General features: G+C 36.6%; 2 protein-coding genes across 3 annotated transcripts; both read left to right on the forward strand.

Annotated features, from left to right (window-relative positions):
- The first annotated feature begins 3,878 nt into the window (after positions 1-3,878).
- Positions 3,879-13,714, forward strand: LOC117781553 (protein white). The gene is made up of 6 exons (XM_034618329.1): positions 3,879-4,150; positions 9,527-9,800; positions 10,970-11,624; positions 11,689-12,004; positions 12,713-12,844; positions 12,901-13,714. The coding sequence occupies exons 1-6, from the start codon at positions 4,079-4,081 to the stop codon at positions 13,513-13,515; spliced, it is 2,064 nt and encodes a 687-aa protein (XP_034474220.1). The 5' UTR covers positions 3,879-4,078; the 3' UTR covers positions 13,516-13,714.
- A 281-nt stretch (positions 13,715-13,995) lies between these two features.
- Positions 13,996-22,891, forward strand: LOC117781565 (transmembrane protein 120 homolog). Of its 2 annotated transcripts, none has more exons than XM_034618338.1 (8): positions 13,996-14,734; positions 14,784-14,852; positions 14,956-15,074; positions 20,663-20,792; positions 20,948-21,087; positions 21,206-21,423; positions 21,530-21,909; positions 22,226-22,891. In XM_034618338.1, exons 2-8 carry the CDS (start codon positions 14,790-14,792, stop codon positions 22,352-22,354), a joined length of 1,179 nt encoding a protein of 392 aa, XP_034474229.1. In that variant the 5' UTR covers positions 13,996-14,734; positions 14,784-14,789; the 3' UTR covers positions 22,355-22,891. The 2 variants fall into 2 exon arrangements, with proteins under 2 accessions (XP_034474229.1, XP_034474235.1); XM_034618344.1 differs by having other exon boundaries at positions 13,996-14,731; positions 14,772-14,852.
- The last annotated feature ends 329 nt before the right edge of the window (positions 22,892-23,220 follow it).

Raw genomic sequence — 23,220 nt, forward strand, 5'->3', positions numbered from 1 at the left:
TTCTATCACTATTTTCCTGTCCTTTGAGCTTCCTGACATGCCTTTATGTGCGTAACCCTGGAACCTCAGGATGTACGAACATGTCTGCTAAAGCTCAGACAACCTTTGCTACTCCATCTCACTCCACACAGTGCTTTTAAAGTTTCTGAACGACAACCCCCGCAGCAGAGACCGCTCGTTCATCCAAGTCGAGTTCTGCAACTAACTAACTAACTATGAATCCAGCCCATGAAGTATTCCTCTTTAAAACTTCTGAAAAGTTTAGCTACCCACCGCCGTTCCCCCATTCACAATCGCACTCCTATACGTGTATGCCAACTTCAATGGCAAATTCACACCACTCTTAACCCCCTTAACCCCTTAAGCCCCATACAGCTATTGCTTAACCCCTTGGCGCGCAAGAGAACATACTTTTCGGGCATGGCAAGTGGCAGCGCTGATTTACTTGGCAATTACAGCCAGTTGAGTAGCTGCTTGACGGACGAGCCAAACGGCTGCCGAGGTGGTGTGGTGGTGCGGTGGTGCTGTGGTGCGTTTACAGATGGGAGGCCCGCCAAGTGGGCGTGGCGCTCGTTCAATGCAATGAACTAGAAAGCTGTCTGATTAGCGTGGCGCTTGGCATAAAGTTAGCACAAGCAAAAGTTGCCACACACACACACACACACACAAAGAACGTGAGAGCAGCAGCACACACACTCCTACAGATTTATTGAAGCCGCTGTCCGCGTCAATAATTTGCATGGACTAACGCGTTGCAAAGTCATGTAACGGTGCTAGAGGGGTGAAGGGGGAGTAGAGCATAGGGGAAGCCTTTCGGTAGAAAATGGATATATTGGGCAGGGGGTTAACTCATAGCCATCGTCAAGCCAGCGACAAACTGAACTGCAAACAACTCTTTCAACTTGATTTCAAGTGTCAATGGCCGCTTTCCTAAAGCACTACCTGTGTGTGTGTGTGTGTGTCTGTGTCTGTGTGTGTGTGTGTGTGTGGGAGAGAGTGTAAAAGCGTGTTAGCAAAACTTTCTACGTTTTTGCTCGAGTTACTTCTTTGCACTTTTTTTTTTCCTACTTTTGCCATTGCAAGTTGCAAGGCACAAACAACGTTGCCAGCGTTGACGTCGACGCCGACGCCAGCTGCGACTGCGACGCGCCGATTGAGACGACAGCGCCAGCAGAGTGACAATAAATTGTTAAGTGTAAAAAGTTTATAGCATTTGAGTGAGTAAATGATGGCATCCGACTGGGGCTGGCAACTGAGCTTAGCAAAAGTTCAAGATGGATTTAGTGTTCGGTGCTGCAACAAACTCTGCCACGCGCCACATGCACCAAATTTGTGACACATTAAATGCTCAGCAGCAACAGCAACATCAACAGCAACAACTACAACAACTACAATAACATTGACAAGCCGCTTGGGCTTTGAGTTAGTTTTGTGTCAAAGTCGATTTCAATTCGAGTTTAACTCAAACGCAGCGCAGCGACGATCAAAGGCAGAAGCCCTAGAGGTGCCCACAACAACAATAAGAACAATAAATATGTATTGCACTCATCTACATATGTATATATGTATATATAGCGGCACTTTGTGGGCATAACAGTGCGCCCACAAATGAGTTAAGCGAGCAACTTACAAGTTTTGAGTGCAAAGACAGAAGGCTGCAGTACAATAACTTAAATTGCGATTAGTCGACTAAAAACTACCCTGTTAAGTTGAAAATCAACTTAAGTACTTAAGTTAGCACAAAAAAAATAGTTTTTCACTTATTTTAAGTAGTACACTGAAAAAAAAGACCAACTTCTAAAATCAAGAACATTCATCTTAAATATTATGTTCTTAAAATAAGATTATTTTAAGACCAAATTACTAAAACTAAGATTATTTATCTAAAAATCTTAGAATCTTAATATAAGAATATAAATCTTAAGTTGTTGGGAAAGTATAAGTAGGTATTTTTTCGTATCAAACAAATGGTGGCACCGTGGCGCTCTGGTTAGACAGGCCGCTTCAGTTGTGAAGCAGTAGGCGGCGGTTCGAGTCCCCCTCGAAACAAATTAAAATAACATTTGTAAAATTACTAAAACAGAATAAAATATAAGTAACGAAAATTTAAAAATAAAAAAAAAAAACTATAAATATAAAAAATAATTTTTATTTATTTTATTTTTTATTTTTAATTTCAAGAACAATAATTCTTAAAATAAGAACTTGGTCTTATTTGAAATGTTCTTAAAATCAAGATGTGTTCTCTTAATTTAAGAATTTGATGTTCTCGACGCATTTTTTAGACCAAAAATCTTAGATCTGAGACCAAAATCTTGATTTTAGAACATTTTTTTTATCAGTGTAGGTATTGGTTGAGATTTTCCTGGAAATGTCCATATCTAGTGACAAAAGTCATTCGATGCCTGATATTCTGATATCCAATTTTAAGGTATCATTCAACTTGTATTTTTAATACAAATTTTTAAGAATTTACATATTTTTATGAATTTTATCTCATAAACTAGGTGAGTTTCCAAAAGCCTTGGTGTTCAATTTTTTTAGCTAATTGTTAATAGTTAATCAAACCACAATTATATCAGAACAATCGGATCGGTCGAGCGCATTCGCATAAAAAATAAGGTATAACAAAATCTTTATACCAAAAACAGTATGTCTAGCTTTTCTAATAGAAAGATCAACACGATTGTTATGAAAATCCGTAATTCTTCGGCTTTATCTCAAATCCTTTTCATTACAGCTGTCTTTATATACGAGTACATTATAATATTCATCTAAAAATTTATATTTTTAATCCTAGTATTATCTAACACTTATAGACTTAGACTAATAACACACACACACGTATTTTTGGAATTTATAATTATACAAATAGTAAAAACCATAGTACTATGTTTTATTATTAATATATAAGTATGTCTAGTCATATTTACTTTACTATTACAGATAGCAGGTACTACTGTCTTAGATAAGATTAATATAAAGATACGTATATTAACTAACTAACTGCCATTAATGATGTAAACTGATCTTAAACTAAATTTTGTAACTTATTTGTGGAACACCTAACTTTGTACAGACTTAAGATAGATGATCATAATGTTGAACTGATAGAAATGAAAATATCTTGTTTAGATATTATTTTGTGACGAAATTAAAATACCCTCTGCAATGATATTATAAAGGGTTGCTTCTTAAATTGAAAATTCCAAAACATATTTAGCTTTAACGCTTAAATTTGATCATTCTGATGAAGAATCTACATTTCCATATGTATGTAAATATATAAACCTTGAAAAATTGATCCTCCTTGCCTATGAGGACAGACTTAGGGAAAGATTGAGGAAGAGAGAGAAAGAGAGAGAGAGAGAGGGAGAAAGAGAGAGAGAGAGAGAGAGAGAGAGAGAGAGAAGAGAGTGAGTGAATCAGGCATTGAGAAACTGAGAGACAACAACAGCAAATAAGCCATTTAAAAGAATGAGCAGAAGATAAAGAAGAAGAAGTTGAAGAAGAATAACAACAAAGGTAAAAGCAAACGCACTGATAAGCTAAATCCAAAGAGACGAGACGCAAAGAGGAATAGGGAAATGGAGACGAGCAGCGACGTCTACGTCTACGTCAACGGAGGCGTCAACGTTCGCTCTTTAATCAGCATGCAAATAGGAGAAGCATTTATTGTTGTAGTTGTTTGCGTATTATAATCGGTGTTGTTGTTGCTGCAATTGTTGTTGTTCAGCTTTTAATCTCTTGCACTCATCAAATTTCACTCAGCGGCACCGCAAGCAGAGCGACGCGTCGTCAGCGTCAATGTCCGTCGTCGCCGTCGACTTCGCCGTCGTCGTCGTCGCCATCAGTCGCTGCTTCAATCGCTTAGTCGTCAGTCGCTTCACCGTCAGTTGCGTTTAGTCAGCGTGTTCGTCACGAAGCTGCATAAAAAATTTAATTAAAAATAAAAGAAGAAACAAATAATTAAAAAAAAAAAATATTTACGAAAATTAATTCCTGTACGTGTGAGTGGGTGTATGCGTGTGTGTATTAGTGACTGTGTGACTGTGTGAGCGTTGCCCAAGCGAAAAAAATGGGGCAAGAGGATCAGGAGCTATTGATACGCGGCAGCAGCAAACATCCCTCTGCCGAGCAGTTGCACAATGTGAGTAGAAAATAGTGTGGCATACTTCCAGGCGACAATAGCGTGAGAACACATTTTGGGCTACCGATACGCCCCGCCCCGCCCCGCCCCTTGTCCTTACACCCACCACATTGCTGGGCCCATTACAAACCGCAACCGCAATTGCATCAGTCCAAATGCAAAACTTGTCAAAGAATCTGTCGATTTGCTTAACTTAACTTGACCCAGACGCTGTTGACTATCAAAATGATTATACACACAGGCACACACACTTAGACATACGCGTACACATACATACATGGACAGAGGAACGCATTATGTGAAGCAAATGTTGCAACACAATGTAATTGGAGTCAACGCAACATTACAACTATAGAATGCTGATCTGTATTCGAACATATATATATGTGGTAACATAACGTATATTTTTAAACAGTGTCGGGTTTTGTTTCTTCTCAAAGCGGCATACTAATAGCACCCACTGTACATAAGATGACATTATTAAAAATGATGTTAATGGCTATATTTTTTAATACCATGTTGAATGAGGAAATCATCTACCCAAAGTACCGCAAATGGGTAGAATCTTTTGTTGGATCATTTTTTTATGCGTCCTTCGCTTTGTTTTAAACTTCAATTCTAACAGTTTTCGGAAAATAAGAAAATATTCTATCCAAAAAAAAGAAACAATGATAAATAAAAATTTTGAATGAAACTTTCTTTAAACAATACTTTTTGTGATAAGCATAGTACTTGTTTTCTTTTCAAGTTTTCATGTAATTTGGAAAAATTAATTCTGTTTGTTGGAAAATGAGCTGTAAAAGTTTGCATGGTTAAAATGATAATGCATTTACCAAAAATGTACCGCAAATAAGTCGAATCTTTTGTAGGATAATATTCCAACAGTTTTCGGAAAATAAGAAAATATTCTAACCAATAAAGGGAACAATAATAAATAAAAATTTTAAATGAGACTATCTTTGTACAATACTTTCTGTGATAAGCATAGAATTTAGAAAAATTCATTCCGTTTTTTGGAAAATGAGCTGTAAAAGGTTGTATGGTTAAAATGATAATAAATGTTCCATCTTTAATGATCATTTTTCGAGCAAATAAGATACATGGAAAGACACAATGGAACAATAATTGTGGAGAACATTATTTTCAGATGAGATCTGAAATTATATTCAATTCTGACTTCCTGATCGTCTTCTATAGTATATATATATATGTTATTCATAGAAAGCAAAAGTTTTGTGCTTAATAACAATTCATGATAAATAGAGCTTGATTATAGAGAAGGTTATTCTAGAGAAGTTTGACTGTACTGTCTATATATGTCTACAATATCTTATCACACACTTTCTTACAGTTCTCATCTGTTTTACAACGTGTTTTATAACCCTGACAAGTCTCGGTATACGCATTGCTTTGGTTTTGGCCAACGGTTAATGGTATCTATGGCTTTAACCGAGCATCGCATGAATTCAGCACTTGGTTTCAAGCAGCAGAGATAGATGATGGCAGAGGGGGATTGTCAGAGCGGGGGGGTAGTGCTTGAGCGGGGGGACACATAACAAGTGCAGTCAACAACTAAAATAACTATGTTGCTTCGCAGTGTCGCATAACAAATCTTTATAGATGTGCAAGTGTACCTGTCGTATCTAACTATGTATCTGTATCTGTATTTGTATCTGTATCTGTGTCTGTGTTTACTAGCGTATCTGGCAAGTGCTTAACGCATGTTTTATGCTTGTTTACTTTATATCATTGTCTTGGCTTCTTTCTGCTGGCATTGTTTTTGTTTTATTGATATTGTATAATCTTCTCTTATCTAGGTCATTATTTGACTGCCCAGCTTATCCGTATTTGCATATATTTCTGTATCTACATATCGCTTTTCATGCCTTTTGAAAACTGGCACCTTACAGTGCCGTTAAAAAATCTCTATATTTATTTTAGTTGACTCCAAGCTGGAATTTTAATTGGTGTACTTTAAAAATTTTGAGTTGAATCAACTTTTAAGATAAAGTATCTGTCAGTAAAAAAGTTTGTTTAAAAAGGAATTAAGTTATAGTTGACTTTCTGATACCTCTTAATGAATCTGAGTAAAAAATGTAAAGCTAAGTGCTGAGCTTTCGTAAGTTTCTTATATTCGCTAAATTCAATTCCTTAATATACATATTTATATTTTGTGTCCTTAATCTCTAAGTAATCGTAATGGTACAACACTGTATTGAATCTCTGATGCTTCAAACTTTTCTCAAACATATTCTCAGAAAACTTGTTCATAAAAAAAGATACTTAAGAAAAGGAAATTCAGCACATAATTAGGGTAAATACTTAAGAAGTTTATGCATATCTTTATTTATATTTGATTAATTAAGACATTTTTCGCAATTAGTTGAAAGTTTTTCCCGGCGTAATGTTATAGTGTGCTCATTTTCAGTTTTACTTTTTATTAATTTATAGCTTATAGATTTTCTGAAAAAACTGAGTATGTTTCTCTTAAACTTTAAATGTTTCCAGTAAAAGTTTAATGCTCCCTAATTTTTAACTTTAATAAAAAGAAGCTTTCTCTTTTTATGTATAATTCCAATACAATTATGAACCAAATTATTTAAGAATAATTTAAATACTCCCTAATTTTTAACTTTAATAAAAAGAAGCTATCTCTTTTGTTGTATAATTCCAATACAATTATGAATCAAATTATCTAAGAATAATTATAATGCTCTTTTATTTTTAGCTTTAATAAAAAGAAGCTTTCTCTTTTGTTGTATAATTCCAATACAATTATGAACCAAATTATTAAAGAATTTCTCCTTAATAAGTCTAAAACAAATAAATGCGTAACAAATTAAAAATTCAATATATTGATTAACCACAAATTATTGAAATTTTCTTTTAGAAGTTGTTTTTTGTGAAATATACACCATATATATGGTTTTAGATACCGGTGTTTTTATCCGTGCACTTGGAGCACACATACACGTAATTTCCACATTCTAGGGGAATAAAATGAGAAGAAAACTCGTAAGCCACGACTCCCTGCAAAATTGGCTGAGAAACTTGGAATATTTGGTGGCAACCGCTGGAAGTTTGACCCACGCATAGGGCTTCCAGAGAGTGAAACCAAAGCTGGGCGCCCACATCGTCCATTGCGGTTAATGTCGCCACCCGCCTCCAATTTGATCAGCATCCAGATGCTTGAAAGCTGCTTGTGGGGTCTCCATGGCCTGCGGCGGCGGTATATGAATGAAGGAGGACGGCTAATTGGCACCACAGCGAGCTGATGGCCACAATATGAAAAGCATTTGGCGTTTTACCTCACAGACCCAGACCCTATCATAATTAGTTATTCTTATAAATAATCATAAAAGTTTTTTGTTTTTGGTTGTTTTTTTTTTTTTTGTTATAAAGACAGAAAATTGAGATGATATACAAATTTCTGTATGAAGAATTGAGGCAATCAATGCTGAAAATGTCGCTTTTGGTTATTAATAATTCGCCGTGTTTCAAGTCCTGTCCGGCGCTTTCTCTTTCTTTCACACTTTCACTCTCCCTCTCTCTCTCTCTCTCTCTCTGTTTTCTTCTGCTTCTTGTTGTCTGCTGCATTTTAATTTGGCTTGAGAAATTGAAGACGGCGACGTTGAGGTAAACGCGAAAAATTTAATATCCGTTACATGTGGCAGTAACATTGTGTGGCATGAGGCAGTTGGGGCTGCTGGCATTGTGTGGTACGGTGTGGTTCGCTGTGGTTCGCTGTGGTTCGGTGTGGTTCGGCGGCGTTATGCGCTGCACAGCCCAAGCAAAATTGTTTTCACAACAAATGAGGCCGAAAAATGTTATTAAAAAGTTTTCCTGTATTTATTTGCTTGTGTTATGTTCTCATTGTTGCTGTTGTTATTGTTGTTATTTTGCTCGTCTTCAGCATTTCTTAAGTGTGTGTTGCTGTATTATCTGGCTGTCTCTTACATTTCATATTTATTTAATTTTTCGTACTTTTTACTTTGTCGGCTATTTTTGAATAACTTATAAGAAAATACATTTTCAACGTACTTGCGACGTTTTTGTCCAACCGCTGGGAAAACTTTGACTTATTACATCTAAGTATTCAACAGTATCATTTAAGGATTCCAAATATTGCTGATGTGATCGCGTTTTCTATTTCATCAAATAATTAGAGCTTTATTTCATTTGAGAACTTTAAGAACTTATTTTCATTTGACTTGATAGGACTTTTTCTTAAAAAAAAAAACTGTTCATAACAAAAGCAAAATCTATCATTATCAAATATAAAAAATTATTTTTTAATTATAATAATTCGTGAAATCATCATAAAATAGATTGCATATTGTTATTCAATAAAGCCAACTAAACTATTAGAAAATTTAATTTATCATGCAAAACACATTTAGTCGATAGTTAGCTTTAATGATTGTTTTATTAATATTCTAAGCATCTAATAAACATCTTTAATATTCATGTTAGTTTTCCTATCCAATTTTTTTTCTTATCAGTCAGTTATCTTCGAAATTTGTTGTTGAATTGAATATATAATCTTCAAAACAAACAGTCACTGAAGAAGCTATGTATACACTTCCAAGACATTTAAAATATATCAATTCCTTTTAGACCTTGTAAACTTGTTAGCCAGTTCAATTTCAAGGTCTTTTGTGCCATAATCAACGTTGAAATGCGTGTTAAGTAAATTACATGATGCGCAATTGCTCAATCACTTGACACTAAGGCACTCACACTTATACTCACACTCACACTAACACTCATTCGGCCATTCAGACAGATTCACTGCACTCAAAGAGACCATTGGCAGATTGAAAAACATTCACTGCCGAGTCACCTTTAAAAGGGGGTTATAATATAGCTGATGGACCCGAACTGAACTGAAACTGAAACTTAAACTCGCAAATGAGAAAACCCAAATGCAAACCCAAACCCAAATCCAAATCTCAACGATTTACATTTACGCCGGGGCAATTGTCTTACGAAGTGGCAACATGGCCGCCTGCTGCTTGCAGCTTGCCCCAAGTTGGAGGCGACACCGTCTGCGGCTTATGGCCACCCTAATTTGCACATTTTAAATGGTCGAGTCCCGGCCTGGGCCTTTCAACTTGGGCATTTTTATGAAACTTAAGCAGACACTCCACTTCTCTTCTCTCATCTCCTCTCCTCTCCTCTGTCAAAGTGGTCCCCTTTTCAAAATAGGCGCCGGGATTAGCACGCCGAAAAGATTTACGCGTCGTCGCCCTTTTTTATGGTTCGGGGAGTGACGGCAATTCGCGTAAAATTGAAAAGTTTCGAGACCTTTTTGAGGCGATGCCATCTACTCATCTACTCATCTACTCATTAATTTACCCCCTCCGAATTTTACAGCAGGGCGAGAGCACAACGGCGGGAGCATCGGCTCCAACATCGCAGAGCTGCATTAGCCAAGGCTTTGGCCAGAGCAAGAACTATGGCACGTTGAGCAGCTCGGATTCACTGCGAGAGCTGCCGGAGACACTGACCTATGCCTGGCACAATGTGGACATATTTGGTGCAGTGCATCAACCCGGCTCCAACTGGCGTCAGCTCGTCAATCGCACACGTGGACTCTTCTGCAACGAGCGTCATATTCCTGCACCACGCAAGCATCTCCTCAAGAATGGTAAGACGTCCTTTTCACCCTCCCTTTGTCATGGATTGTATAAGCTGCTCTATGCAAACATGTAGAAAAAAAAGAGGGAATTATAGCTTTGTGAAAACGCATGTAATACACAGTATGAGGAATCTCCATACACATTGCATATTCTTGAAAAGCTGAAAATAGTCCAGTAGAATAAACCCTGTCCCTGCGTCCGTTCGTCTGTATAAGCTCATCGATCTCTGTGAATATAAGAGCGAGAGATTTTAAATATAGTCGATTTAACTTAGACATTTAGTTTAATAATAATAATTTCACTTAGCATGTACTCAAAAGAAAGTGTCTACGAATTTGGCGCAGGGTATTTCGTAGTCGAGCACTCTCTACTAAAGCTATCAAACTTTTTAGCCGGCTAATAATAGATTTTTTTGAAATCAAAATATTTTTGTTTTTTTAGTTAAATTTTTAATAACATTTTCACAAATTTTTTTTTTGCGAGACGAAATTATACCCTAATTGAGACCGATATTCGTTTCGGTTTGATACCCTGATAAAAATTAATTACAGTCTATAAAGAATAGTTGATCAGTTTTGCCAATTAAAACTATATACACTAATAATAAAAAGTTTTCTATTTGTTTGATACGAAACAGCACCTATTTATACTTTCCTAACAATTTAAGATTTTTATTCTTATATTAAGATTTAAGTTTGGTAAATTGGTCTTAAAATAATCTTATTTTAAGAACAAAATATTTAAGATGAATATTCTTGATTTTAGAACTTGGTCTTTTTTTTCAGTGTATCTCCTAGCTCAATATTTTTCTATTCTGCATTCATCGATTTGCTCTTTAAGAGCTAGTTGCACTGGAAGCGAAACGAGCGCTAAAGAAAAAACTGCATATAAAAAAAAACAAAAAGGCGAAAAATTATTTCGCTATGGAGTTTTTCATTCTGTGGTCGTTTTGCTTCCAGTCCAAAGTAGTTATAGCTCAGACACTTTTCTGATTTTCTGTAACACAAAACACATGCGAGATAACACAAAACGCATGGAAAAAAAGTTTTCGCTAAAGTGAGAAACCAAACCAATTTACATATCTCTTTCTTGACTTAATCTATCCGCTAAAAAAAAAAAAAAAAAAAAAATCTGTAAACAAATTTGACTACAGCACTTTCATTTCTTTGTTCCTTAGTTTGCGGCGTGGCTTATCCTGGAGAATTGCTGGCTGTGATGGGCAGCTCGGGAGCGGGTAAGACTACGCTCTTGAATGCCTTGGCCTTTAGGTCACCGCAGGGCGTGCAGATCTCGCCCTCGAGTATGCGATTGCTCAATGGTCAGCCGGTGGATGCCAAGGAGATGCAGGCACGTTGTGCCTATGTGCAACAGGATGATCTATTCATTGGCTCTCTGACGGCACGAGAACATCTCATCTTTCAGGCCATGGTGCGAATGCCACGTACTTTGACCTATCGACAGCGTGTGGCACGTGTCGATCAAGTGATACAGGAGCTATCGCTGAGCAAATGCCAGAACACGATTATCGGTGTGCCAGGACGCGTGAAGGGATTGTCGGGCGGAGAGCGTAAGAGATTGGCATTTGCCTCGGAGGCACTCACCGATCCGCCGCTGCTGATCTGCGATGAGCCCACCTCCGGCCTGGACTCCTTTACCGCGCACAGTGTTGTTCAGGTGCTGAAGAAGCTATCGCAAAAGGGCAAGACCGTCATTCTGACCATACATCAGCCATCATCGGAGTTGTTTGAGCTCTTCGACAAGATTCTCCTGATTGCCGAGGGACGTGTCGCATTTCTGGGCACACCCAACGAAGCTGTAGATTTCTTCTCCTTGTAAGTTAATGGACAGTTTAGAATTTATTTATAGAATTTATATCCATCTCTATTTCTACATTAGTGTGGGTGCCCAGTGTCCGACCAACTACAATCCAGCGGACTTCTATGTCCAGGTGCTGGCCATAGTGCCAGGTCGTGAGGTGGAATCCCGTGAGCGCATTGCCAAGATTTGCGACAACTTTGCCGTCAGCAAAGTGGCCCGGGATATGGAGCAACTGCTGGCCGCCAAGGCGCAGACAAAGCCACTGGAGCAGCCCGAGAATGGTTATACCTACAAGGCCACTTGGCTAATGCAGTTCCGTGCCGTGCTCTGGCGTTCCTGGTTATCTGTACTGAAGGAGCCGCTGCTGGTAAAAGTGCGACTCATTCAAACCACGGTAAGAACATTCTCCCTTTTCCCACCGCTCCTTTTTATGTCATTTATTTTTGTCTTACACAGAACATAAACATTATAAATTATATTCCTTTAAATTTAATAGTAATGATTATTTGATGATTTTTAAAAATATTCATCAACGATCATGAATATTTTTGATTATCTTTATAAAAATCTGACACTAATCATTATATTTGCAATCAGATATAATCATCATTTTTTATTTTAATTATATTTTGATCAAATTATTTTTATTTTTTTTTTTTTTTTTGATACGTTTTATTAAAATTATGAGCACTAGGGTGCATCGATTTTTTCGAAAAAAAAAAAAAAAATGCTGCCCCATATTCGGAATCTATGGTCAATTCTAAAATGCTTTTACCAAGAAACTATACCTCTAAAATCAATTATTTTTCACCGCTTTTTAAGAGTCTAAGCTATTTCTTTCACTTAACTCACTTGATACATCGCAAAGGGAATAAATACAATATTTGAACAACTATTTGCAATCCACTTTTTTTTTGTGATTCCTCTGGGTTCCCTTTATAGGAGCAAAGATTTCTTTAAAACGATTATAATGGTGTTTTTTTTTTCTGGTATTTTTCTTGTTTGTCGTTGACTTTTTGAATAAAAAAAAATATATATAAAAATTATTTGTGATCCCTGGTTATTTATTTATTTTTAAGAATGAATATTTCTCTTATTTTAGATGGTAGCTGTGCTCATTGGACTCATCTTTCTGGGACAACAGCTTACCCAAGTGGGCGTAATGAACATCAATGGCGCCATATTTCTCTTCCTGACCAACATGACCTTCCAAAATGTGTTTGCCACCATCAATGTGAGTTCCATTTTGACTGTGTTTCCATTTCCCATTTTAAACGCTTTATCTTTTAGGTTTTTACCTCGGAGCTGCCTGTGTTTATGAGGGAGGCGCGGAGTCGACTTTATCGCTGTGACACGTACTTTCTGGGCAAGACTATAGCGGAATTGCCGCTCTTTCTGACCGTGCCTTTTGTATTTACGGCAATTGCCTATCCGATGATTGGACTGCGAGCTGGAGCGATGCATTTCTTCAACTGTTTGGCATTGGTCACACTGGTTGCCAATGTTTCCACCTCGTTTGGCTATTTGATATCCTGCGCTAGCACCTCCACTTCCATGGCACTCTCGATAGGTCCACCGGTCATCATACCATTCTTGCTCTTCGGTGGCTTCTTCCTAAACTCGGGCTCAGTGCCAATTTATCTAAAATGGTTATCTTATCTGTCCTGGTTTCGATACGCCAATGAAGGTCTTCTGATTAATCAGTGGGCCGATGTGGAGCCTGGAGAGATCAGCTGTACCTCCTCCAATACGACGTGTCCCAGCTCCGGCAAAGTTATACTGGAAACGCTTAATTTTTCTGTTGCAGATCTTCCCCTTGATTATATTGGATTGGTCCTGCTTATAATTAGCTTCCGAGGATTTGCTTATTTAGCACTGCGATTGCGGGCCAGGCGCAAGGAATAACTTTACAGCAGTATCCTGACTAGTTTATGTTTATACATACATACTTACATATACACATTCATGTAAACATATGCATACAATAATTTTTTTTTTTTTTTTTTATATAATTAATCGTGTTAAAACACAAAACTGCTGGAATAAACTACATTGAATGTTAGTCGGCTGGGTATTTTAAATTAAACATGCTTTCTGAACACAACATAGTAAACATTTAATACATTTGAATTTGAATTTCGCGCGCATCAAACTCACCATTGCTGACAAACTCACCAAATACAATCACGCCACGGTATATGCAAGGCATGAGTGTGAGCAAGATATCGCTACTAACATACAACGAATGCATTGAACAGAGCGGCACAACTACATCAGTCGTGTCGCGGTGACGACGCAACAAGCGACCGGAGTTTCTGCTGCTGTTGCTGCTTATTCCCCCACATTGTTTTGTTGTTGGTACAAGTAAATTCTCGCAAGATATTGTTTGGTGACTGCGTGTGTGGCTGGCTGGCTGTCGAGCTGTCGTGCTGTGCTGTTTGTTGTGTGTTGTGCTTAACTTTAATCTAATCGTGGACGTCGCCAAACTAAGCCTCCTCAAGTAGTGTAGTTGCCTTCACACCGCGTCGCTCACTCACCCTTACCCCCGTCGCCCCCGTTGCCCTCGTCGTCATCGCGCGCGCGGGCAATTGGATCGCCTTGCCTGCTCTAGCTCTATACAGTGGTTGCAGTGTGTGTTCGGTTCAGTTCAGTTTTAGTTAGCGTACGGCATAAGCGTCGCTGCTCCGCTCAAATTTATTTTTAAACAAAACAACGTCAGTAGCAAAAGCAGCACCAACAACAAAACACAACCAAAAAGCAGAAGAAGAAGAAGCAGTAGCAGCTTCCAATTCGCAAGTGCTGAAATCAAAAGTGTCCACAGTGGTACAGTGGTCGTCAATAATTACCACCAATAACACACACATTCCATTGTTACTGTGCTCAAAATAAGAAAAAGAGAGAGAGAGAGAAATAGAAATCGAGGCGCATTGTCTGTGGCCATATTCATATGCACATGCATGTGTCTGCGTCCAATTGATTTTTCACCAAAATACTTGGCAGCTAGCGCAGGCGGCAACCCCAACAATAGCCGGCGACTGTTTGACCTCCCCTCTCACACCCTAACCTCAAAACAGCTGTTGCATACAACATTCAACGTGTATAGAGCATAAATCCAACAACCAATCAAGAACAACAATAATAATTATTATTATTATAAGTGTAATAATAACAAGCATAACATGGACATCGAAGCGCTGTGTAATGAATGGAATGAACTCAATCGCGAGTACACGGATCTTGAGGTGAGTTTGCCGTTGTTGTTGTTGCTCTTTTTTTTGGAGTTCAAACAGCTGCTAATAAGAATTTTCTCTCCCTCTCACACCCCTCCACTAAACATCTTTGCAGACGTGCAACAGACGCTACATTGAGCTGCTGGAACAGCTGTACAGTCATCAACAAAAATGCTTCAACGAGATCAAACATCAACGCTATCGCATGAATCAAATAACGGCCTCGTTGCGACAGTGAGTACAATAACTAAACATACATTCAAAAACACGATATGCAAAAACAAAAAAAAAAAAGCTGGGGAAAAAAGTCAACCCTTTTAAAAATTGTGTTTAATTAAATACGCTTACTTGCGTTTACGTTCAGCTAGGGATGGCAACGTGACACGAAATTAAATTAAATTTCTACGGCGATTTGAAATTTTTAACATCTTTTTATTTTTTATATTTGTCAAAACAATTACACGACTAACTGTATTATTAGTCATATTAAGAAGATTAAAAGTATTTAAAAAGAGATTTAAATTTTATTAGCAAATTTCGAAAAATGTTTAATGATTGATTTAAATTAGCATATTCATTGCATTTTCTGTATAGTATATATATTTTTTTTCATACATAAACAACTGTTTATTGTTAAATAGACATTAAATAGACATTATAATTATTTTCGGCCATTAAGGGAGTGTTGATGCGTTGATTTTTTTTAACATTTTGCAACGTTTCGAATTCCAAATTTTTCTCTGATAAAATTCGCTTTGCACTTTTATTGGTAATGTAAACAACCCCCGTTAAAGGTTCTCCAATTGGAATTTGATCTCAATCAATTAACACTGAACTAGTAGCCAGATATTCAAATACGACTCGGATACACACACACACACACATACACACACTGGCACACTTATGGCCGCGCTTATCAGTAAACAGGTAAACACATGTCTTTGGGTAATTAGTCAGGAAAGTAGCGTTATCAGCTCACTGAGCAACAGGCGACAACAGCTGTAGGCTTATCACAATATGCTGTTGTTGTTCTTGTTGGTGTTTCATTTATTTTATTGTTTAAAGCGTATGAAGTTGTGTTTGCCGGTACCAATTAGTTTTTACAACTGTGTTTCTTCTGATAAAACCTGTGATAAAACGCTCGTAGACTTTGTTCCACAACTGGCGTCAAGTGTGTTTATTGGCCAAGTCGCTGTTATAAACGGTTCACTTTGTAATTAAAAGTGAACCTTTGGTCAGCCAACAACTGCCCTGCCCTGCCCTGCTCTACCCTACCCCACCTTTTGATTGCTGCAACTACTATGGCAACTCTCTCTTACCTTTCGTCCGATCTCTTCATCAATTATTTGCCCTTGACCCTGTGTTGTTACATGAAGCGTGAACTTAAACGCCAGGCAAACATATAACAACACAAAACAAAAAAAAACAAAAATAATAATAATGAAGGAAAAACAAAAATAAACAAAATTCGTTGAGTGACCAGCTGGATTACAGTGGGACAAATTAAGCATCAATTTAATGGAATCGACTCGTCTTTGCGTTCACAGAAGCTTTTCAATTTATTTGTCTTCTTGCATTTCAACAATTAACAATTTGTTTCTATTGTATATTATATTAAGATTATTTCGATTACCTTGCATATTCCTTTGAAAGTCGTTTAGCAGAGTGATTAAGCGTACAAAGTTCTCGCATGAATTTTGTTTTTATTTATTGTTTTGATTATGTATTAATTTTTACTTCGTCTGATTCACAAAAAAAAGAGAACAAAAACAATAAGCTACTTATGATTAAATAGATTTACCTGAAATTGAACTTTGCTTTGATTAAATTCAAACTCAAATTTAACAGCTGATAGTTGCGTGCACTTGCATTCACATTGTACTCATACTTTTCCATTTATTTGCCATATTTCAACGATTTTAATCGATTTGATAATTATCAACGCTTTTTTAAAACGAAATCAAATTGAATGCTTCACTCGGCAACTGGGTTCCACTGTGCGCGCAAAGCAGGCAAGGCCAAATTGTTGTTCTTGTTGTAGCTGCAGTTGAATTGAGTTGTGGAGTTGCTGGAATTATGCTTGTGTGTGTGTGTGTGTGTTGCTGCTGACGAAGCGGTTGTAGTCGCTAGGTACATATATCGTTGTCCCACTGTACTCGCCCCCTCTGTTTAATCAACCTGCTTCTATACTAAGTATCTTTGGCCTTGCGCTCAGCTGTTTGCCAGATTGATTCTACTCACAATAAATTATGCAAACATAAACAAACAAGCAAACGAACACACGCATCACATGCATACATATACATACACGTATAAGTGTACATGCATACTTATAAAGAAATAAAATGATTTGTAGCGGTTTTTGTCGTGCGCTAAAAAACGCTAGATACAAATTAAATGATTTGGGGCGGCTTTTAACGCGCATGACGATAAACGCTAGAAATTGTTTTCGAAATGGTTTTCAAAAATTAATTTTAATTGCGATATGCAAATACTATATACAAAGTTGTCAGCTGTCAAGCACCCTCTATAGTCGTTGTTGTTGCTTTAGTTGTTTTAGTTGTTGCTGTTGTTGTAGTTCAGTGCTTTGGTTTGCTTGCTTGTTTGTTTGCTTAAAGGTGTGCAGTGTCCATAAGCAATCAACATCAACAACTTCATCTATAACTACTACAACAGCAAGTGCAACGTTTACATTGCAAAACCGGCCTTAAGTGAACCGCTTATGATCACACGGAGACGCGCGCGTTTCTGGCGCGACTTTGGCGCGTGTGCAAATAAAACTTAACTAAGAAAAAACTAGAAGAAAAAAGCAAAAGATATATAAATCAACTATTTTTAGCGCATATTTCCATATGTCAGAATATATGTAGAACTATTCTAAATAAATAAATATATATTTATGTCAAATATTACATTCACCTCGTTTATATAATGTCCATATCATGAATCGATGCTCGTGGAAGCATCAGTAAAAAAAGCGGGAAATTTGACATTTGATTCAGTGACATAACAATTCAATGACTTTTGATATTCTGAATTTTATGGCATAAAACTTTGATAAATTTTCCTATGGAGAACTTCTGGCCAATTGCATAATGACTTTTGTTAACGGCAACCGAAATTGGCAAGTAATTTACCAAATATTATCACAATTTCATTGATTACGAGTATTTGTTAACTGTTATCCCACTGTGACTTATCAGACGAGCCCCATTTCGAGTACTTTCCAGTTTTAGCAATGTATTTCACATTTTCTCCTTCAATTTGTCGGTGCACGGGAAATCGTATCGATGCCGTCTGTCAGAAAGTCCGTATGTCGCTTATCAGCGTAACTTTTTGCCGTATCGTTTATGGAATGTTTAAAAATAAAAACATGAATTATGCAAGCGATTGATAAAATGCCAGTGCCAATTAAAGTAAAAACAAGCAAAGAAACAATAACAATAACAAAATAAGGGTATGATGAAAACGTACCTAGCAAGTCACATAGTACCACATCCATATTCAAACTAATATACCTACCTAAATGTATTTTTGAGTATATGTGTATAATTTATGTAGATAACTATCAATTATGTCTAAATTGAACTTTGACGTGGGGCCAAATTGAAATTGCCGTGTGGGCCGTGTGGAGAATTGATTTTGTAGCTAAACATTTTCGATTAGCCTTCAATGGGAATTGGGACATAATATGGTTATTTTAGTGAATGCAAAACTATGACCCTAAAACAATAGCTTTAAGACGATATATATCGAGCTATTTACTTTGGAACCAATTTAAATACAACTTGATTTATATTTGTAAATTAACAGCTTAATTACTCCTAAGAGAAATTGCTCCAATAAATTTGGAATTCATATACCTGAAAAATTGCATATTTGTTTTTTCATAATGTCATGACATTTGCCACTAATCATATAACCCTCACAAATCTCCAACTGAACAAATAAATCTGTTCGATTTAATGACTTGCCATGCAAATGGGACAGTAAATATAAAACAAAAAATAAATTTAAAAAAAAAGCTGGAATGATTAATGATAGCTCATCATACTTAATAATTAACATGGTTATGTCTGTACTTTGCTTAGCAGATATGACATTAAAGTTCAAGTGCTTCTATAATTATAAACTGCACTGTAACGTAAAGTATTTTCAGTATCGAAACTAGAAATAACTAAGCTCTGATTTGGTCTTAAATTCTAGGAATTAAATGGCAAATTGTGAGTGTTTCATGTTTTGTAAATATCACCCATTTTTATGTACGAAAAATTTACAATTTTAAATAATCATTAACTCACTAATATCGAGGTTGGGCTAAGTTATTTGTAATCGAATTTGTATATTATTAGATAGTGTAATTTACCAACTGATAGCCGCATAAGTATCAAAAGATTATCTTAAATAGCATATTTAATTTTATTCAAAGATTAGCCTTTAACTTTTCGGACTGTTGACTTATCAGTCCGATCTCATATATAATACATTATTTAAATTTAGTCAAGTGTTCAGTCTCAATGAAAATCTGTTGAATTCTGAAGTCCATTTGCACTAATTTCCATTTATTTTGTACTTTATCATCAGTTTTTTCACTCATTTTGAAAGATCTACAAATGCTAAACATTTATCAACCGTTCAATGCTTTTTTTAATATTATCTACTTTTATAATAAGCATTAAGAGAGTTGACAACTTTAGTCAAACTAATAAATTACATATAAACATCGCCGCACTGTTTTGGGTCTTATGTTTATATTCAAATTACTTAATGGGTAAATTGACTCCTGAATTATTACTCCAAATAAACTTGTCGGTTCTTTCGAGTTCCTTACTCTGAAAACTTGTACCCAGGGAATAACACCGGAACCGTTTACCGAAACTAACCGTTTCATTTTTAGTACCGGAACTGACATCGTAACCAATTGTTGTGGTAAAGTTGCTAGGTCAAAGAGTTGTCCAACTGTCATAAACTAATAGATTTTCAAACGGAATGTCATTTTAATCATGATTTGTCCTCAAAATTCATTCTGTATTCAATTTTTGCTCATTTAGAAAATGTAATTATTTTCGACCAAGTTTCGATTTCGATGCTAAGGGTCCCCCCTTTGAAATTTCGAAAATTCATAATTTTAAATCTCAAGTTTTCACTTTTAATCAACTCCTTATATCGTAAATAGTATGAAACAACACTTTAAACTTGATTCTGAGACCTTTCATTTTTTTGTAAAAAATCATGTGAAATTGAACAAAAATTTGGACTTGTAAAGTGGCTAAATCCGCAGTCTGACCATCTTCAAACTGCCATAACTTGATTAAAACGGAGCCGATTTTCAAGCAGAATGTCATTTTGATCATGAATTGGCCTCTAAATTGATTCTGCATTTAAATTATTATCATCTAGAAAATTTGATATTTTTTCGATTCTAAGCCAATTTTCCATACCCCTTGACATTTTTTCAATAACTTTGATCTCTCATAACTTCATCAAAAATTAACCGATTTTCAAGCGGAATGTCATTTTGATCATGAATTGGCCTCTAAATTGATTCTGCATTTAAATTATTATCATCTAAAAAATTTGATATTTTTTCGATTCTAAGCCATCTATCATCCAATTTTCCATACATACCCCTTGACATTTTTTCAATAACTTTGATCTCTCATAACTTCATCAAAACTGAACCAATTTTCAAGCGGAATGTCGTTTTGAACATGATTTGGCCTCTTAATACATTCTGCATTCAAATATTTTTAAATTCGACGTTAAATTAATAAATCCAAAAACAAGTAAACTAATCACTTAACTTGTTTTGTTTATTTTAGATTTCCGACGCCCGTTGGGCCGTCGGACAAGGAGAAGCTCGATGATCTGGTGAAGATGTCGCTGAAGCGGAAGGCGCAGTTGCATGAAATTGAACAATCGCTGCCAGCAAAATCAGGTCGCTACTTGCAGGTGAGTTGGGCACACTTTTACATAAATTGCATCCGAAGTAACTTTATTATGCGACAATTTGCTACTTGAAAACAGTTTCTTTGACCCGAGTTTGAGTTGTCCAATTTGTGTTTACATTTCCTTTTTTTCTTATTGCTTCTTTCTGTATATTATAGATTATTCTGGGCGATGTGAACGTCTCAATTCTGAACAGAAACGATAAAGTTCGCTACAAAGATGACTATGAAAAGTTTAAATTAATACTCAACGTTATTGGACTGATAATGGCGTTCTTCAATTTGATATTTAACTACAGGTGAGTGTCGTTAATCAATCCTCCCAAGACGTCCCATCTGCATTCGACAGTTAAATGCATGGCCAACTTATCAAGTTGCCATTGGCAACTTTCTCGCAACCCTCTCCTCTACTCACAGAGCTCTGGAACTGGCCTTCATCTTTCTGCTGGTTTGGTATTACTGCACTTTGACCATACGCGAGTCCATATTGAAGGTAAACGGCTCCAGGATCAAGGGCTGGTGGCGTGCCCATCATTTCATATCGACGGTGGCAGCCGGCGTCCTTCTCGTTTGGCCCCAAGGCGAGCATTGGCAACTCTTTCGCCTGCAGTTCATGTACTTTAATGTATACATCAGTAAGTAAATATTCAAATCTGACTTGATGCAGCATTCATCTGACAGTTGTCCCCTCTCTCTCTCTCTCTGTCTTTCTCTGTCACTGCTTATACATTTTTGCTGCAGGCATTGTACAGTATTTGCAGTTTGGTTACCAGAAGGGTTTATTGTATCGACTCAAGGCGCTGGGTGAGCGACACAACATGGATATCACCATTGAGGGCTTCCACTCGTGGATGTGGCGTGGCTTGAGCTTCCTTTTGCCCTTCCTCTTCATTGGCTATGCCTTTCAGGCCTACAATGCCTGGACGCTCTACAAGCTCGCCTACACGCCCCCCGATGCACCCTGGCATGTGTCCGTCATGTGCGGCCTCTTCCTATTGCTCTTCGTCGGCAACATGGCCACCACGCTGTGGGTCGTGCCAGAGAAGATACGCGAGCGTGCCAAGGAGCGCTATCGATTGCAGTCCATGGGCAAGTCCATGAAGCTGCGCAAGGAGATGAAGGTGAGCTTTATTGGCAATCAATGAGAATCAGATAATCATTTGTTTGGAATCAAAACTAGTCGTTATTTAAATCTAAAGAAGTGTATCGATTTTACATAAATGAATATGAATTAATTAACTTACTTTATTATGTCGTTAGTTGTTAAAAAATATTCATATAGCTATGAATCCATGTTGATACACATTATTTAATATAAATCAATCGATATTAATCATTCATGGTTTTATGTTGATCGATATACATTACTCAAGTTCAAATCGATAGATTAATTAATCTGTCTTTTGCCAATCTCTTGCTATTTTTCATCCGTAACAGAACAGTGCCAGTGACTTGGACATTTCGGGCAACTCTCCGTTGGGAGCAGCAGCCATAACAACGGCAGCGTCGGCGCCAACTGCGGCAGCGACTGAGACGGCGACTGCATCCGAGAAGAAGGCAAACTAAACACTGTGGCATTTTGAGATCAAGTCCTCAATAACTATATATTTTATATGCTATATATATATATATATATATATATAAACTTTTTTTTTCACGCGTGCCCGCTTATTTATTAATTTTACTTTAAGTTGGAAGTTTTTGGGCAACTTCTCTATATAATATGATTCCCCATTTCGGTTTATCGCGTTTATTGATTATCCTCCTCCCCTGTTCCACTCGGAACAGCAACTTAGCTAAGCAGAAAAGAAGAAACAAAAATGCTGTTAATTTATACCAACTATGTACATTTATATATATATATATTTTTTTGTTGTTTCTAAGTTTTTTTTTTTATTATTATTATCCTTGCTTGTAATCGAAGATATATAGTGAGTGAGAAAAAGAGAAAAGTGAAGGAGAAATATGTGAAATGTAAAATGAAATTGTAAAGTTTTTTGCGCCAGAGAAGCGAATTGATATTGAATGAAAAGAAATTGCACTATACAAGAAAATAAACAAAAATAAACAGAGGCAAAATGGCAACAAAAATAACAACTACAACATTCAAGTCTGAGTCTCTATTGTGTATTTTTCGGGTTTGATTCTTGATTCGGTTCTGCACCCAATTGTTGTGAGTGTCTGTCTGTGTGTATATTGTAACTGTAATTACATTGATGACATTGACCACAAATTATTGAATTGCGTGTAAAGCAGCGGCATTTAAAGTTGCCCCATTATGGTTTTGGCCCCGAGCGAACAAAATTCCTGTGTGTGCATACCTGCAAATACGCAAAAATTCGATTACAACCCGATTTTAGTGGTTTACGGTTTGACTTTCTCAGAGCAACTATTTTACAACATTTAACCAAACCCTTTAACATAATTGACAA

This window comes from Drosophila innubila, chromosome X, assembly GCF_004354385.1.
Source record: "Drosophila innubila isolate TH190305 chromosome X, UK_Dinn_1.0, whole genome shotgun sequence".
Classification (NCBI taxonomy): Eukaryota; Metazoa; Arthropoda; class Insecta; order Diptera; family Drosophilidae; genus Drosophila; species Drosophila innubila.

Excerpts from the sequence above, each read along its gene's own strand:
- LOC117781565 (XM_034618338.1), top strand. The coding sequence starts at position 14,790 with ATGGACATCGAAGCGCTGTGTAATGAATGGAATGAACTCAATCGCGAG. Across the intron at positions 14,853-14,955 it reads GCGAGTACACGGATCTTGAG|ACGTGCAACAGACGCTACAT; the intron begins GTGAGTTTGCCG and ends ACATCTTTGCAG. Across the intron at positions 21,424-21,529 it reads GTACTTTAATGTATACATCA|GCATTGTACAGTATTTGCAG; the intron begins GTAAGTAAATAT and ends TTTTTGCTGCAG.
- LOC117781553 (XM_034618329.1), top strand. The coding sequence starts at position 4,079 with ATGGGGCAAGAGGATCAGGAGCTATTGATACGCGGCAGCAGCAAACAT. Across the intron at positions 4,151-9,526 it reads CTGCCGAGCAGTTGCACAAT|CAGGGCGAGAGCACAACGGC; the intron begins GTGAGTAGAAAA and ends CGAATTTTACAG. Across the intron at positions 12,005-12,712 it reads TGCGACTCATTCAAACCACG|ATGGTAGCTGTGCTCATTGG; the intron begins GTAAGAACATTC and ends CTCTTATTTTAG.